This window comes from Bubalus bubalis, chromosome 1 (genome assembly GCF_019923935.1).
Source record: "Bubalus bubalis isolate 160015118507 breed Murrah chromosome 1, NDDB_SH_1, whole genome shotgun sequence".
NCBI classification, from domain to species: Eukaryota; Metazoa; Chordata; class Mammalia; order Artiodactyla; family Bovidae; genus Bubalus; species Bubalus bubalis.
The window spans coordinates 173,733,323-173,751,394 of NC_059157.1; the positions used below are offsets into that span (position 1 = coordinate 173,733,323).

General features: G+C 41.0%; 1 protein-coding gene across 2 annotated transcripts in view; it reads right to left on the reverse strand.

Annotated features, from left to right (window-relative positions):
- Window positions 1–18,072, reverse strand: part of CLSTN2 (calsyntenin 2) — a 731,303-nt gene that overhangs the window by 447,495 nt on the left and 265,736 nt on the right. For both annotated transcript variants that reach the window (XM_044946560.2, XM_006061606.4), the window contains exon 2: window positions 1,427–1,549. In XM_044946560.2, coding sequence (XP_044802495.2) covers window positions 1,427–1,549 — 123 coding nt within the window. The remainder of the gene's footprint in view (window positions 1–1,426; window positions 1,550–18,072) is intronic.

Here is an 18,072-nt window from a genome sequence, read left to right on the forward strand (position 1 = left end):
GCCAATTCAAACATTCCTATAACCCAACAATTTTGCTAGTGTTTGTTTCCAGAGGGTTGGTGAGAATTGCTGATTAACCCCAATATAGTTTAGTTATGTCCAAGAAAGGGATGAGTTGGAATATTCCCGGGACTGGCAAAGAAGGTCCGGGAAAGACATTTCATCTTTTGTGGAAAAGACAGCATGGGATTTACACTGCCAAGTGGCATTTGGTTGAGTTGGGACCTCTGAGGATGGCTGGAAAATATATGGAAATGCCCCAACTCTAAACACCATGGAAGTCACAGTTAGGTACTCTTTGTGGCTATCATTCTGCATAAAATAAAGATGAAGCCTTCTTCTGAGAGTCTCCCCCATGCTCTGCAAGAATACTTATGGGTTTATCTTCACATAAGGCTGAATTTCCCTATTTTACTCACCCCTCATTCCTTACTTTATAAAATGTTCTGTAATGAAAAAAGGCCTTCACAAAGCTTATCTCTTAGAAGTGTGAAAGAGCCATTTTTTTCTGCCCAAGCAGCTCATAAAGTAACAGACAAACTGTCAGAAAAAATAGACTTCATCACGGTGAAAACCTCAGCTTGGCACCCATCTATCATAAAGCAATCTTCCAGAAATCTTGAAAACCTTCATTAAATTTCCTGTCTTCCTCCTGACAGTTATAAAATGTTAACAGTATCACTCATGATGTAGTCATCTTCAGAAATTCTTTGTCCAACCCCTCCTCCCCCTGCCATCACCCATCCCCTTTTCTTTGCCACAATCTATGGAAACATGAGACATAGCCATCTTCTTTACACACCCTCCTGGGGACTTGGCCCTTGCAGGAGGTTAGAGGAGGAAGCAGCGGTCATCTTGATGACACTGAGAAGGCTCTTTAGTTACAAGCTGCAAGGACAAAATGGCCCTGCCTCTAGATTCCTTCTCCAAATGGGACACCCATTTTGAAGCACAAGGACATGACCCTTAACAAATAACTCCTGATACTTTTTTCTTTCCTTTTTCTCTTGTCAGTGCACCAAGTTACAAGTCTTCATCTGCCCATGATCGTGAGTAGTGGGGACAGTGGGTCTCACATCTTCTCATGTGTATGACTGATCTTTCTAGAGGGAAAATTCCCCTATGGACCTTGCTGGCCCAACTTTTCCAACTCCAGGGACCACTTTAGCAATATATCATACACCATCTCTCAGAAGAAGAAGATATAAGGGTCTTGCATTGGTGGCAACACCAAGGAGAAAAACCATAATGAGGTACAGAATTTACCAGGAATCAGAAGAAACCCAGGTTTGAAAGCCCAGCTTTGAAAGCACAAACTCATCCGTGAAAGGCACAGGTGGTGACAACAGCAAAAAAATCTTCGTGGAGGTTTCTTAACACATCTCTCAAGTGAGTGGAGCCCGACCATGCTAAGCCATCATCTCACCTGCAAAAGGAACTGGTGCATCTTTATCCAGGGCGACCAATGGTGGGTCCAAAATGACTGTGTCATTGTTCTCTGTTATGACTCCATGATACGAAGTCTCAATCCATGGTTTGTGCTTGTTCACTGGAAAACAATGGAAACAATAAAACAAAGACTGACTTTTAACATCATCATTTGAATAACTAATCCATAATACTATTATGAATTTGCTAAAATCCCATTATTTCTATTTCTAGATGCCTAGCATGAGTGTGTATGTGTGTTTGTCACTCAGTCACGTTCAACTCTTTGTGACTATCCAACCCGTAGACTATAGCCTGCCGGGCTCCTATGTCCATGGAATTCTCCAGGCAAGAACACTGGAGTGGGTTGCCATTTTCTTCCCAGGGGATCTTCCCAACATAGGGATGGAACCTGGATCTCCCACATTGCAGGCAGATTCTTTACCATCTGAGCCACCAGGGAAGCATGCAGATGCCTAGTGTAGATATTTTAAATAATTGATCCAAAGCTTTATTTCTCAAATGCTACTATTCATAGATGTTTCAGAGTTAAAGCTTGTTATCAATCAACAAAATAGCAGATTACAACTGTGTATGGGGATTTTTTTTTACCTCAACCTTATCGGATCCATCATTAGGAATTATTACTCAACTTTCATTTCAGTTCAGTCGCTCAGTTGTGTCTGACTCTTTGCAACCCCATGAATCACAGGACACCAGGCCTCCCTGTCCATCACCAACTCCTGGAGTTCACTCAGATTCATGTCCATCGAGTCAGTGATGCCATCCAGCCATCTCATCCTCTGTCGTCCCCTTCTCCTCCTGACCCCAATCCCTCCCAGCATCAGAGTCTTTTCCAATGAGTCAACTCTTCCCATGAGGTGGCCAAAGTACTGGAGTTTCAGCTTTAACATCATTCCTTCCAAAGAAATCCCAGGGCTGATCTCCTTCAGAATGGACTGGTTGGATCTCCTTTCAGTCCAAGGGACTCTCAAGAGTCTTCTCCAACTGAACTTTATATTCATATATATGGATAAGTACCAAAATATGTGTGAAGATATAGCACACATTTGAATATTTTCTGATCAATGAAAGATTGAGTCTATCTAAATTGTCTAAATCACCTAGCATTTGAAGATGCTCTTCAATAATTTGACCAGCTGAATGATACACTATATAATATACAATTAATACACTTAAAATATGTTAGTAGTTGAGGTATATCCTCCCAGAACATTGTATTCTTAACCTCCAGTACCTTGGAATGTGGCCTTATTTGAAGATAGGGTCTTTATGGAATTGGTGATGGACAGGGGGGCCTGGCATGCTGCGATTCATGGGGTCGCAAAGAGTCGGACACGATTGAGCGACTGAACCAAACTGAATCAAGTAAAATGAGGTTATTAGGGTGGGCCCTAATCCAAAATGACTGGTGTCCTTATGAAAGGGGGAAATTTGCACACAGAGAGGGACAGACATACACACAGGGAGATCACCATATGAAGATTGAAGCTGTGCTTCCACACCTGAGGAACTACCGAAAGCTATCAGGGAGACTTTCAGAGCAAGCATGGTCCTGCTGACAATCTGATTTCAGACTTTTGGCCTAGCAGTGTGAGACAATAAATCCCTGAAACCTATTTCTGAAGGTTGAATCAAGCCCAGGGAAGACCCTCTGCCTAGAACAGGTCTGAATGTGGCAGCGGGCTCATCCCTGCTCACACATTGGCATTCAAACCAGTGCTTCATTATGGACTCTGGAAGAATTACAGCCACTCTGGGCTGTCTCCATGCTCCTCTGCTCTTTTATTAGCCATCAACACAAATGAAATGTAAATAATTTGCAACTGTTGGGAAAAATAATTAATCTTTTTTTTCCTTTAATTAAACCCAGGGGCCTATTCATTAGAAATGTGTACAAAAGATATGCCAGGAGCTCACCCAATGCTTCAGATTCATGTGCCACTCGGCTCAGTGGCAGACAACAGAATCTAGAGTCATAGTTGCTGGATTTCCGCCCTGGCTTAGTCACTTGAGGGCTGATCCCCTGCAAGTCCGTTGGCCACTCAGAATCTCAACTCCCTCAGTTGTAAAATGGGGATGATGACGCCACCCATAGGGTTGCCATGTCATTCAGGTGTCCTGGGCTGGATACACAGCCCCTGACTTTTCATCACTCAGATTCACCCCTGCTCTTTGGGCAGTGACAATGTCTTCAGGAAAGGTGCTTTATAGACCCTAATGTTGAGAAGTTGACGCCTCTTCCTCATTAGTGAGGATTTCCTCTTTATCACTACTGTTAGTTGAGTACCTACCACACATGAGGTAGTTAAGACACATTCTTTAGTCTTCCCAACAACCCCTCTAGATACCCCTTCATATCATTGCACAGGTGAGGACCTGAGTCTCAGAGGGGTTTAAACATTCCATTTTTAGAAAATAAGAAGGTTCATTGTCCTAAAATTTCTTCATTCCTCTCCTACTTTCTAACTTATTTCAGATCTATCTCAACTTCTGTTTTGTCAACATTGATAAACATTTGCATCTTGATGAGTAACCCAAATGAAATCTTTGTTTTGTGTATAGATCAAATCCTCAGGGTTGCAAATCAGTACATAAAATTGACATTATTTTGATTATGAGGATACAGTTCATGGCTAATCCAGGTATTGGGCAAGGATTACTTTTCCTTCTTAGAGGTCCAACTGTCAATTCAAGAACACCATTCCTTGTATCCAGACCAGTTGGATTCTTGATTCATTTATTCCATGAAATGGCTGAGTTGTCCTCCATTTTAACTTGCATCATATTTGGAACCAGCCTCCTTTGTATATTTTTGGTGTTCTGAACTTAATGACTGTCTTTTTTTATTTTTGTCAAGTAATGAAACAAAGGAATTCTTCCCCACATCCTGACAATACTATAGATTTTAATCTTTCTGTATATTACTTATCCCTCATTTGTAAAATAGAGACATTTCATTGGAATAGTGTGAAAAACTGCATGATCATTTAGTCAAATCGAGTACCCCTGGAACAACGAGGCATTTAAATACTCTAAGTCCCCCTAAGCTCATCTCATGCTCTGAGTCGTTGAGATGTACCTAACACTTTAGAGGTATTTAGCTCAGCTTCATTCATTCAACAAATATCTATGTGCAAAAAGAGTCTAATCATTGGCAGTCAAATGGGGGAAAATGTTGCTGAAAAAAGCATTTGACAAAATTCAACATCCATTTATGACTAAAGCCACTGGCAAATAAAGAGTAGAAAGAAACTTACTCAGCTAAAAATTTTTATAAAAACCTATAGCTAACATCATAGTGATTAAAGAGTGAAATATCATAGTGATTAAAGAGTGAATGTTTACCCACTCAGTTTGGAAATGAAAAGGTTAAATTGTTTTTGTTCTCAGAGAACATGCTCATCAGTGAAGCATATTCTATGGAATCTACAAAAGTGCCACTAGAACTAATATATGAGTTTATGAAAGTCACAGGTTAGAAAGCTGACCTATAAAAATCAATTGTATGTCTATGTATTAGAAATAAACAGTTGGAAGTTTGAATTTAAAAACATGAATATTATAGCATCAAAAACACAAACATTTAGAAATAACTTTCACAAAATACTAAAAAACTTTCACAAAATACACGTAAGATCTGTATATTGAAAACACTAAGATATTGCTGAGAGAATTTAATGAAGACCTGGAGAGGTCTTAGTTGTAAGATAGGCAATGTTCACGATTTAGTGAACTTGATATAATTAAGATGTAAACTTTTTCCTACTTGATCTGTGTCAGTGCCACCCAAGGCAAAATAAAACGGATAAGCAGCTAATCCTACAATTTATATGGAAAAGACCTGATACAGTCAAAACAATTTTGAAAAGAAGAGCAATGTTAGAGGACTTAAACTACTTGACTTTAAAACTTCTTATAAAGCTACTCTAATCAAGACAGTGTGATACTAACATAAAGACAGGCATATAGATCAAAAGAAAGACTGAAGAGTATAGAAACAGACATACATACATATGGTCAATTAACTTCTGACAAAGGTTCCAAGATAACTCAATGGGGGAGAAGATAATCCTTTCATTAAATGCTGCTTTGGATATCCATAAGCAAAACAAAACAAAACCCTTCAATCCTACTTACTACACATCATACACAAAAAAGTGTCTCTAAATAGATCATGGTCTTAAATGTAGGAGTTAAAACTACAAAACCTTAAAAAAAAAAAAAAAAAGTATAGGAAAAACCCTGAGAGTCCTTAGGTTAGGTGAAGATTTATTAGAAAGGACAAAAGCAAATATGAATTATAAAAGATAAAATTGATTCATTCAACTTTATAAAAGAAATAGGAGAAAACATTAAATAAGCACATCTCATAAAGGGCTTGTATCCAAAATTTAAAAAGAACTCATGCAAAACAAAGACAAATAATCTGCTTTCAAAGGGGCAAAAATGTGAACACACTTATCACCAGAGCAAATACATAAACAGCAAATAAGAATGAGAAGAGATATTCAGCATTAATAGTCATCTGAGACACATAAGCTAAAGCCACTGTGGGATATCACCATGTCATTGCTAGAATGGTTAAAATGAGACTGACAATACCAAGTTGTGATGAAGATGTAAAGCAATTGAAACTCACCCATTGCTGGTAAGAATGTAAGATAATAAAACCACTTTGAAAACAGTTTAGCAATTTCTTATAAAATGGCTCAGCAACTCCATTCCTAGTATTTACCCAAGAGAAATGAAAACACAAATTACATAAAAACCCTTGCAGGTAAACTTTCATAGACTTTTTGTTCAGAATGGTGCCAAAGTGGAAACTAAAGTGGCCATCAACTAGCAAATGGATAAACAAATTGCAATATATCCATATAATGGACACCTGCTCAGCAATGAAAAGAAATCAACAACTGATCCAGATGACAAAATAGGGGAATCTCCAAAGTATTTCACTGGTGAAATGAAAGAAGTCAGACACAAAAGACTACATGCTGTGTGATGCCATTCATATGACATTCAAGAAAATGCCAAAGTACTGGGACAGATAACAGATTGGTAATTGCTAGACTCCGCTTGCCAAAGAGTACAAGGAACTTTCTGGGATGATGGAACTATTCTGTATCTCAATTGTGGTGATGGTTACACCTCTGTGTGCCTTGTTGAAACTTACCAATATGCATATTTAAAAAGAGTGAATTGTATTGTGTGTAAATTATACTTCAATAAATATGGGACAACAACAAAGTCCTTATTCTCAAGGGACTTTCAGAATAGAAAAGGATCCACGAAACCAGGATAGTAAGAGATAGGTAGGAAGAGGAAAAGAAGAGTGCTATGGAAAAAGAGAGGAGAAGCACTCATCCAACCATGGTAATCCAGAATTAACTCCTGGAGAAAGCAGATTCGAAGTCAAAAGCAGGAGGAATTAAGCAGGGGTACAGGATATGGAGGGTCCCAAGCAAAAGAACATTGCATGGGCAAGGACTCAATAGTAAAGCACCTGTTACACCATGGGGAGTGGGTGGAGGGAGGAATATGAATAGTTACATTTGGTTGGAGACTATAGTTTGAGGGGCAAGGCCAGCCAAGAGGTGGGACTGATGGATATCATCTACATCAACTAGGGATTACTGTCTTGCACACAATCATCCAGGAACCGCCTCCAAACTCTGTCTTCAAGCTATACTGGAGAACCATCTCTTTTCCAGTAGGAAGTAATAGATACTGACACTGGTGGCTTGGCCATAATTTTCTATTTAATCTCTTCCCTTCCCTGACAGATGTTTTGCTTTGTGTTTCAACAGACTGAGGCCAGTCAGCACACGCTTTGCTCCATTTGGTTGTAACTTCAGAAATGACTTCTTATCAGTTCATAAGACAACATCCCTGTTGGCATTACAACTCCTCTCGAGGTTGAACCCTGTCCTTTCCACAATGTTTCAGCCTCTGGAAAATGCCTGCATCTTTGCATCTATATAGAGGAAACACCAGTGTGATATTTCTGCTCCATTTACACAGAAATTAGGTCTTGCCTCCCTCCCCCACCCCAACGTGCCTTTAACTAGAGCACAGATGCACCCTGAGAATACTCCTTGGCTCTTGTCTCTCTGCTTCCACCTCTGAAACACTGCATTAACACTCAATCCAAGCCCCAGCACCAAGTGGCTAATGATTCATCCTTTGAATCTTCCTATTTATATCCTACAGTTGACCCTCTGGCCATTGCTAGGCAACTTGAACTTCAGAACTACAATACTTTCCCCTGGGTAAAAGTGAATTGTGAGTAAAAACATACCATACTGCTTGCAAAATGCTCCAGTGAGGTTAACTACATCCTAGTAAACAGGTCACTCTAATGACAGACTGTTCTTCTGCTTGTTATGTCCAATTTCCCCTTCTGATTTCATCCCCTGATAGAGCTGCCTAGACCAGGGAATCCGTGGGTGGAGTAGGATGGGCCAATTAATTGGATCTTTAAACTTTCATTTAAGAGGCTGAGAAACTGTAATGTGTTTGGTAATGGGTACTTGAGGTGAAAGTTTATAAGGAGTTGGGGCTGGTGTTCATGTAGTGATCACCCAACCCAACATTTAGAAGGAGCTGGAAAGCTATTAAAATCCAAGAAAGCTAATCAGCCAGGAGACAGAGGATCTGGGAGCCAACATACAGAGAGAAGAGAAGCACCCTAAGAGGCCGGTGGGGACATACAGGCTGCTCCCCACTCCTGCTCTCCAGTCCAGGTCCTGCTCATCACACCTTCACTAACTTGCCAGCCTGCTTGTTGCAGGGTGTCTGAGGCTGCCACGTGAAGCCTTTCAGTAATTCTTCCCCCAACCATCATTTTTGAAAATTTGTACTAGTTTGAGTGGGTGTCCGTCCATTCTTACAATAAAATGCTTCCTAACTACAATAAATGTCATAGCATTTCAAAAAGTATTTTTATTCCTTGCTTGGGAGTGAGGGTGGGATAGGATCTCTGTCTCGGTGGAGGTAAGCCTGCCTAAGGGCAAATCTGGTCCCGCGCTTCCCTGCCTCGCGTCCATCAGCAGTTCTCCTAACCACAAGATCATGGAAGCCACCCAAAGACTCTGGCTCCCTCCATGACCCATGGCTTTGCCCTCAGGGTGTTGACTACCCCTCTCCTCACACTCCTTTCTTCCTGCCTCCTGTCTGTTCAACCTCCCAGATGTAACACCAGCCCCACCTCCTCCAGGGGCCCGCCTCTGAACCCCTCATCCTCCTGCACTGCCTGCTTTCAGGTTATAGGACTGCTGCATTGCCATTAGCTGGTTCCTTGCCTCTCCTTCCCCCAGTTCAGGAGAGGGAGCATCCTCGTCACAGTGATGTCCACAGGTCCTGGCACAATGCCCAGCACCTTGACAAATGAAGTCAGCATTCCTTTGCTTTCCCAGCACCTCTAATGCCTAAAGCAATTAGCAGCACTTTAGTTCCAATGAGCAGGTATTCTGACATCACCCAAATAGAAAGAGGGTGTGTTTCTCAAAACAGGGTGGCATTTGCCATCACTTAATTAGTGGCAATACATATCTCTTGCTAGAGGTTCCAATTAGAGAGTTTTAAATGCAAATCCCATGTGTGTGACTCACATATGGAAAGATTCACAAAAGATGAATCTTAAGTTTCACTATTTTAATTGAGTTGAAAAAGTGAGGAAGAGACGGTTGAGTCATTAATCCTTATCTACTTGATGGCTGCAATCAGTGCGAGTGGACCAGCGCTTTCTTTCCCTTCCTCTCTCCTTTTGATAGGGACAGAGTAAAGGGACAAAGCAGATCATTTAATAGTTAATCTCATTAGAAGATCTAAGTAGGAAAAAAAAAAAAAAAAAAGTATGGGAAACCCCTGTAAGTTAATGATTATTCAAGAAAGCAGGTTTGCTTAACCACAAAACCAGGCAGGCTTGCTTAGCAACAAAACTCTGCAATAGAAGCAAGAGACAGGCTCCAAATAGTAAAACAATGGTGGCAGGAGACCCACATCCTACCCAGGAAGGTAAGTTAATGACCCCTAGGATATGCTCTCTGCACACATAAAAAACCAATAATTTATGGAAAGGCAACATTTCAAAGTCAAAGACCCTCATTGTACTGAGACCTGAAATAATTTTTCCATAGTGCCATGACAGTCCTGGCTTGATCATGGCCCAGGGACAAAACCTCTTTTATTCAACTTGGGAGAGGAGCTGATGATGGAAGCATGACATCTACTCAAGAATGAGGAAGAAGGTGGTTTCTTCTATAGCCCACTAAGTTCTCAGGGCATGGCACCCTCTCACTCACCTATCTGTAAGCCTCACAAGCATCCTATTCTAATAAATCACTTATCTATCATCTTGCCTCTCAATGAACTCTTTCTGTGCTGAGATAAAGGACTGAGCTCCTCATAGTCCCCCTACTCCTGAAAATGCCACCTGAGGGTTTCACTCTCCTTCTGTCCATCTTTCCATAAATGTATCCACCATTCCTATTTTTTATTTTTTTCCACCTGTCATTTGCTATCCATAAATATTCAATTGTTTATAGAGTGTGGGTTATCTCAAAGTCATGAACTAAATTGCCCCAGCCTGAGGATGACCCATATACCACTATTCCAGTGCATACTGGCATGTGGATCAGGAGAAAGGCTAGCAAGCTCTGTGTGTGTACAGGAGAATTGTAGAATCTCACAAAAGTGAGATTTTTCAGTTGCTTCTAAAGAAGCCATCCAAATAAAGCCAATTACCCAAAGCTTGCCCTAAGACAGATCTTGAGATTGGGTTCAAGGGGTTCTTGGCTTAATGCCATGGTCTTGACACTATGTAACCAATAGATTATCTTAGTCAATTCTTTCAATCTTTCTAGACCTCTGCTTGCCCTCCTTTATAAAATAGAGGTAATACCAATCTCACAGGGTTATTGGGAATGTTGACTGAAAACTTACAACTTAAAAGCAGAATTATGTTTTATTCTGCAGGAATTTTTAGGACATCAAGCCCAGGAGGCAGCATCTCAAGTAATCCTGAAAGGGACTTCCCTCGTGGTCCAGTGGTTTAAGACTCTGTATTTCCAATGTAAGGGACAAGGGTTCAACTCCTGGTTGAGGAACTAAGATCCCACATGCTATGTGGTATAGCCAAAAAAATAAAAATACTATCCAGTCAAGTCACCCTGAGAGAATTGCTCCTAGGAGGCAAGGGGGAAAGCCAGGAAACATAGGAGCTTTGCAACGAAGGGCAGGTAGTCAGAGCATCAGAAGATTACTCTCAATTAAAGATGATTAATTAAACCACATATCTCAAGTTAAGGAATTTAGTGCTTTTCTATGTACAGAAGAGTGCAACAGTCTAGACTCACTGACATCATTCCTTTGATATGCACCTCAGCTATCTGGGGCCAGTGCCCTGTGCTCTTTCATCCTGAGTTTCCCCAGGGAGCAAGCACCTTAGGGAGGTGGCTACGGTCTGATAGCCGCTAGATGGCAGGTACTCTCCCTCCTGAGCTTCCTTAGGGCTTTCTGGCTCAAGTTGGAGGGCTGCAATCGCTGATGACTATGACATCCTTTGTTTACTGATATGGCAGGCAATATTCCATTTATCAGGAGGAAGATAAAACAAGGTGTCAGATCAGAGCTGACTCAGTGGAGATGAGCATCTTAAATATCCCCAGCAGAGGCCCTTTTGATTCTGAATCTCAACACCCACAGCCTGTCAAGACCCACATGGGACCCAGCATGCCCCCAGACAGGCAATACCCTAATCACCGAATAAGTCTAGTGGTGGGCTGGGAAGATTAGATTAAGTCTCAGAAGAAGATTGGGAGCCCAATCAAGAAAAAAATCTTTTAGAATAGGAATGTGGTAGGAGGAAGATGCCCTCACCCCCAAGCCCAGGGGTAAGTGGCTGGAGTTCATTCACTATGGACAGAAACTCCAAAATATCAATAGCAGGACAATTGAGGGAGAAGGCTAGGCCCTGCTCAGATAAGAGATAAGAGACCACAAATTTCTAATTCTCAAAGTCAAGGAAACCCTCCCAACTAGAAAGTTCCTTGGAGATCAAAAGGGGAATGATGCTAAGCCTATCAACTCATAGGCCTCTTTGGTGGAATCCATCTTGGCTGAGAGATGCTCTGGTATACATGGGAGGATACTGAGATATACCATATATGGACTCAGAACCAGGAAAATCAAAATGATTAGTCAGAGAAAACCCAGAAGAAATGCTCCATATAAGTGAATTAAATTACCACAAGGGTGAGACTCTGACCCCACCATGTATCTATCCACATGTACTGCATTTTTTTCCTCCTAAATCATATTGATTGTATTCTTTGCAGCCAAAGATGGAGAAGCTCTATACAGTCAACAAAAACAAGACCGGGACCTGACTGTGGCTCAGATCATGAACTCCTTATTGCCAAATTCAGACTTAAATTGAAGAAAGTAGGGAAAACCACTAGACCTTTCAGGTAAGACCTAAATCAAATTCCTTATGATTATATAGTAGAAGTGAGAAATAGATTTAAGGGCCTAGATCTGATAGATAGAGTGCCTGATGAACTATGGACTGAGGTTCGTGACATTGTACAGGAGACAGGGATCAACACCATCCCCATGGAAAAGAAATGCAAAAAGCAAAATGGCTGTCTGGGGAGGCCTTACAAATAGCTGTGAAAAGAAAAGAAGTGAAAAGCAAAGGAGAAAAGGAAAGATATAAGCATCTGAATGCAGAGTTCCAAAGAATAGCAAGAAGAGATAAGAAAGCCTTCCTCAGCTATCAATGCAAAGAAATTGAGGAAAACAGAATGGGAAAGACTAGAGATCTCTTCAAGAAAATCAGAGATACCAAGGGAACATTTCATGCAAAGATGGGCTCGATAAAGGAAAGAAATGGTATGGACCTAACAGAAGCAGAAGATATTAAGAAGAGATGGCAAGAATACACAGAAGAACTATACAAAAAAGATCTTCATGACCCAGATAATCAATCACGATGGTGTGATCACTGACCTAGAGCCAGACATCCTGGGATGTGAAGTCAAGTGGGCCTTAGAAAGCATCATTACAAACAAAGCTAGTGGACGTGATGGAATTCCAGTTGAGCTATTTCAAATCCTGAAAGATGATGCTGTGAAGTGCTGCACTCAATATGCCAGCAAATTTGAAAAACTCAGCAGTGGCCACAGGACTGGAAAAAGGTCAGTTTTCATTCTGATCCCAAAGAAAGGCAATGCCAAAGAATGCTCAAACTACCACACAATTGCACTCATCTCACACGCTAGTAAAGTAATGCTCAAAATTCTCCAAGCCAGACTTCAGCAATACATGAACCATGAACTTCCAGTTGTTCAAGCTGGTTTTAGAAAAGGCAAAGGAACCAGAGACCAAATTGCCAACATCCACTGGATCATCAAAAAAGCAAGAGAGTTCCAGAAAACATCTATTTCTGCTTTATTGACTATGCCAAAGCCTTTGACTGTGTGGATCACAACAAACTGTGGAAAATTCTGAAAGAGATGGGAATACCAGACCTCCTGACCTGCCTCTTGAGAAATTTGTATGCAGGTCAGGAAGCAACAGTTAGAACTGGACATGGAATAACAGACTGGTTCCAAATAGGAAAAGGAGTACATCAAGGCTGTATATTCTCACCGTGCTTATTTAACTTCTATGCAGAGTACATCATGAGAAATGCTGGGCTGGAAGAAGCACAAGCTGGAATCAAGATTGCTGGGATAAATATCAATAACCTCAGATATGCAAATGACACCACCCTATGGCAGAAAGTGAAGAGGAACTCAAAAGCCTCTTGATAAAGGTGAAAGAGGAGAGTGAAAAAGTTGGCTTAAAGCTCAACATTCAGAAAATGAAGATCATGGCTCTGGTCCCATCACTTCATGGGAAATAGATGGGGAAAGAGTGGGAACATTGTCAGACTTTATTTTGGGGGGCTCCAAAATCACTGCAGATGGTGACTGCAGCCATGAAATTAAAAGACGCTTACTCCTTGAAAGAAAAGTTATGACCAACCTAGATAGCATATTGAAAACCAGAGACATTACTTTGCCAACAAAGATCCGTCTAGTCAAGGCTATGGTTTTTCCTGTGGTCATGTATGGATGTGAGAGTTGGACTGTGAAGAAAGCTGAGCACCGAAGAATTGATGCTTTTGAACTGTGGTGTTGGAGAAGACTCTTGAGAATCCCTTGGACTGCAAGGAGATCCAACCAGTCCATTCTGAAGGAGATCAGCCCTGGGATTTCTTTGGAGGGAATGATTCTGAAGCTGAAACTCCAGTACTTTGGCCACCTCATGTGAAGAGTTGACTCATTGGAAAAGACTCTGATGCTGGGAAGGATTGGGGGCAGGAGGAGAAGGGGACGACAGAGGATGAGATGGCATCACTGACTCGATGGAAGTGAGTCTGAGTGAACTCCGGGAGTTGGTGATGGACAGGGAGGCCTGGCGTGCTGTTTTTCATGGGGTCACAAAGAGTCGGACACGACTGAGCAACTGAACTGAGCTGAACTGAATAAACACTTTACTTGTTTCACTGCTTTCCATCTTCATGAGAATTCTTTTCTGCAAAACTGAAGGGCCAGGGCCTTTTCACTGACCTCTGGTCTAATGGCTAAGATTTGGTGCCCTCATCACCTCAACCTGACCTCAGTCTCTACCTGAGAACCAAAACCCTGCTTCAAGCCACTGCAGGCTGAGGCCACCAGAGATCAAGAAGATGGGGGGAAGAGACTGTGAAGGTTTAATGTTCCCATCAATTGCTAGAGCCAACTGGATTTTCCACACAAAATATCTTACCTACTGAACATTATCGGACTGAAGTGTGCACTAAATTGTTATATCTATAATTCCCCAAGATTGTTATTACTTCAATATCTCATCCTTCACTGCATTTTAGCATCTCTAACCCCTAAAACTAGCCTGTAACTTACTTTAGAATTGATGCTACTAAATATGTGTCTACAACTCTTTCTGTAATAGCCATTGTTCAATCACAACGACCATGTAACCAATCAGGAACGGCCATTCTGGAGGGCCTACTATGTGCCAGACTTTATAGTTGTGATCTCATTAAATCCTTCCAACTGCGCCTGTGAGGGCTGCAAGGACACCATTTCATAGATGATGTTATGGAGGCTCAGGAAGCTTTAGGAAATCATTCTAGGCCATGGTCTCTAATGGAAGAACTGAGATTCCCATTCCTTGGGTCAATCCTCTTCCAACCAGAGGTCAATGCAGCAGCACATATTTGTTTCCATTCCAACCCTGGGGGTTGAGTCTTGGACCAAGTGCTCTGAGTGGACACAGAGTTCTCCAGAACACAGAGTTCTCCAGAGACATAGAACCAGTGGGAAACGGAGAGACAGAGATAGATAAAGAGGTAGAGTATACACATACATATACAGATATATACACATGTGCATATATATATATGCATGTATGTATGTATATGAAAGTGAAGTGAAAGTGAAAGTTGCTTAGTCATGTCTCTTTGTGACCCAATGTATTATATAGTTCATTGAATTCTCTGGGCCAGAATACTGGAGTGGGTAGCCTTTCCCTTCTCCAGGGGATCTTTCCAACCCAGGGATGGAAACCAGGTTTCCCAGATTGCGGGCAGATTCTTTACCAGCTGAGCCACAAGGGAAGCCTATGTATGTATATATATATAAATATATACATATAAAGGAATTGGCTCACAAAATTGTGGGAACTGGAAAGTCTGAAATCCATGAGGTAGGCCTGCAGGCTGGAAGGAGTTAATGCTAGTCTTGAGGAAGTCTTGGGCTTCCCTGGTGGCTCAGATGGTAAAGAATCTGCCTGTAGTATAGGAGACCTGGGTTCAATCCCTGGGTTGGGAAGATCCTCTGGAGAAGGAAACAGCTACCCACTCCACTATTCTTTCCTGAAGAATTCCATGGACAGAGGAGCCTGGCGAGCTACAGTCCATGAGTCCCAAAGAATCGGACATGATTGAGCAACTAACACACGTGTACACACACACACACACACACACACTTGAGGCAGAATGCTCTTAAAGCCTTTCATCCGATTGGATGAGGCCCACCCACATTATTGAGGATCATCTCCTCTACTTAAAATCAACTGCCTGGAGACATTAACCACATCTCTAAAATGCCTTCACAGCAACACCTACATGAGTGTTTCATTGAATAACTAGGTATTATCACCCAGCCAAATGGAAACATAAAACAACCATCATACTCACTGAAGAATCTTTTAAAATGTTATATTCAAAATGAGTGAGAAGATTGGATGTAGCAGTGCAAATTCCTTTTAACCTCAGATAGAAACACAAAATTCTTGTTTCTATACTGGCAAACTAATAAAAAAAAACCTTTGTGGCTTTTGCTATCAACTTCGTTCTAGAGGGTAGCCAATGTGTGATACATTTTTATTGCAAATTCCATTTCATGCCTTTGATCCCAAGATGTTCAGAACAATGAATGGCAATTATCTGGTTTACAGTATATTCACTGCAAAATGCTCACCTGCTTCTCAGTGCTTCTGAAAGAAAGCACTGGCAGGTCAATTTCACTTCTTATTTATATGGATTGTTATCTGCATTTCTACAGCTCTGTCTCCTTCCCAGGAAGTTGTGAAATACCAGAGGTAGAGGATAGGCAAGAAAAGCCTCTTTTCCACCACCACCAAGCACACAATCACCATAAAGCCACAAGCCAAAAGCCCTAGGTCACTCTCAGGATCAGCCCTGAGTATCAAGGTATCAGACAACGTGGTCTATTTGCATTCAAATTTAATTATCTGCTCAGCTCAGGCACCACTGACTCAGGAAAGCATTTTTGACTCCCTGTTCCTCTCCAACCTGAAAAACACCACCAAACTGAATTAGCTCTCTCCTTGTCCTCCCACAGCCCCCAGCCTATCCCTAGCATAACAACGACTAAACCAGGCTGTAAATACCATTTTGTGTCTTTCCACTACCAAGTGGTGAGGACAGATGCCTGTATCTCTAACCCTAGTACATCAGTTCTCGAAGTATAGCCCAGGAACCCTGAGGGGTCCCTGAGACTCTTTTTGAGATTCACAAGGTCAAACCTATTTTCATGCAATACTAAGATACTATTTGCTGTCTTTTCTTTCACTCTCTCTGCAGTTTTCCAGAGGCTATATAAGAAGTACCATAACAGATTAAATCCAGAAACAGATATGAGAATTTAGCTGCCTTCTAAAAAGCCAGACATTTGTAAAAATGTAAAACAATGGTACACTCCTCATTATTTTAAAATTTTGGATAATGTCATTCTTTTTTAATAAAAAGTATGCCATTTTCATCGATATGTGATAGGTTTTTAAATTATTTTAACTGAATTAATAAAGATATATGTTAGATTTTATTACCTCTAATGACTAATGAAATAAATAGTAATAGGTGTGATCCACAAAAACTAAAGCTCAGGGGCTGTTAATGATATTTAAGAATGTTAAAGTGGAGGCTTCCCTGGGTGGTCCAGTGGTTAAGAATCTGCTTTCCAATGCAGGGGACACTGGTTTGATCCCTGGTGGAGGAACCAAGATCCCACATGCCACAGGGCAACTAAGTAAGCACACCCCAACTAGAGAAAGCCCATGTGCTGCAGTGAAGACTCAGTGCAGTCTAAATTAAAAATAAATAAATAAAAATAATGTTGCAGTGTTCTGAGACCAAAGAGTTGGCTGTGAGACCTGGCAGTGGATTTAAAACATAGAACCTACTACTTATATAAGAATAAAAGGTGTGAGCAGAGGAACTGAGGGGAGAGAGAACAAAGAGACAAAGTTGAAGGAAGGAAGAAAGAATACCTAAAGTTGTCAAGGACAGAGTCACATAATCAATTCTTAGTTGAATCAACTAAGATTCAACTTAATTGGGTGAAAGTCCATTAACATGGTGACAAGATCAATCTTTTCTCTGGTTCTGAAAGACAAGCAATGGGTTGACTCAGCAGTTTGCACACCAATTGTTGCAATGCAATGGAGGTAAAAGAGCCTCTGATTTTTCTGGAAAAAAGAAAGAGGAGCATCTTCTCTTGCTGTATGAACTTGAGCACATGCTGTCAAGAGAATAACTGTCTGAAATTACAATCTTTATATCACTTGCAACATGGTTGGAGAAACTGCCATAAAAAGAAACAAACTTCATAAATCATTCCTGCAAAAGGCATCAAAGGTTAAACACATCACGATGAATTTCTGAAATAAATCTGGACTCTGAATTTTCAGAGAGCTGGGGAGGCAATCATTGTACCTCAATAGAGAAATCATGATCTCAGCAATTTTAGAGGGTAACTCCACTACTAAGGTATCAATTTCTCCTGGAGGTAAGTAGAACAGGTCTTTGGCAACTGGAAGAGTCTCTCAATGTTTAAGGCACCCTTCTCAAAAGAAATGTAAGGGATTTCTGATCTGACGATTTCCAAGGACTCTGAGGACCTGAAATATGGCAGGTACCCAACAAATGTAATTAAAAGATCAGTGAATGAATATGCTCTCAGTGTCAATTATCTGCACAAGGACCCATGTAGCACTCTACATGGAATCACTATTCCTTCACAATTATAAATTTTCTTAACCAAGATT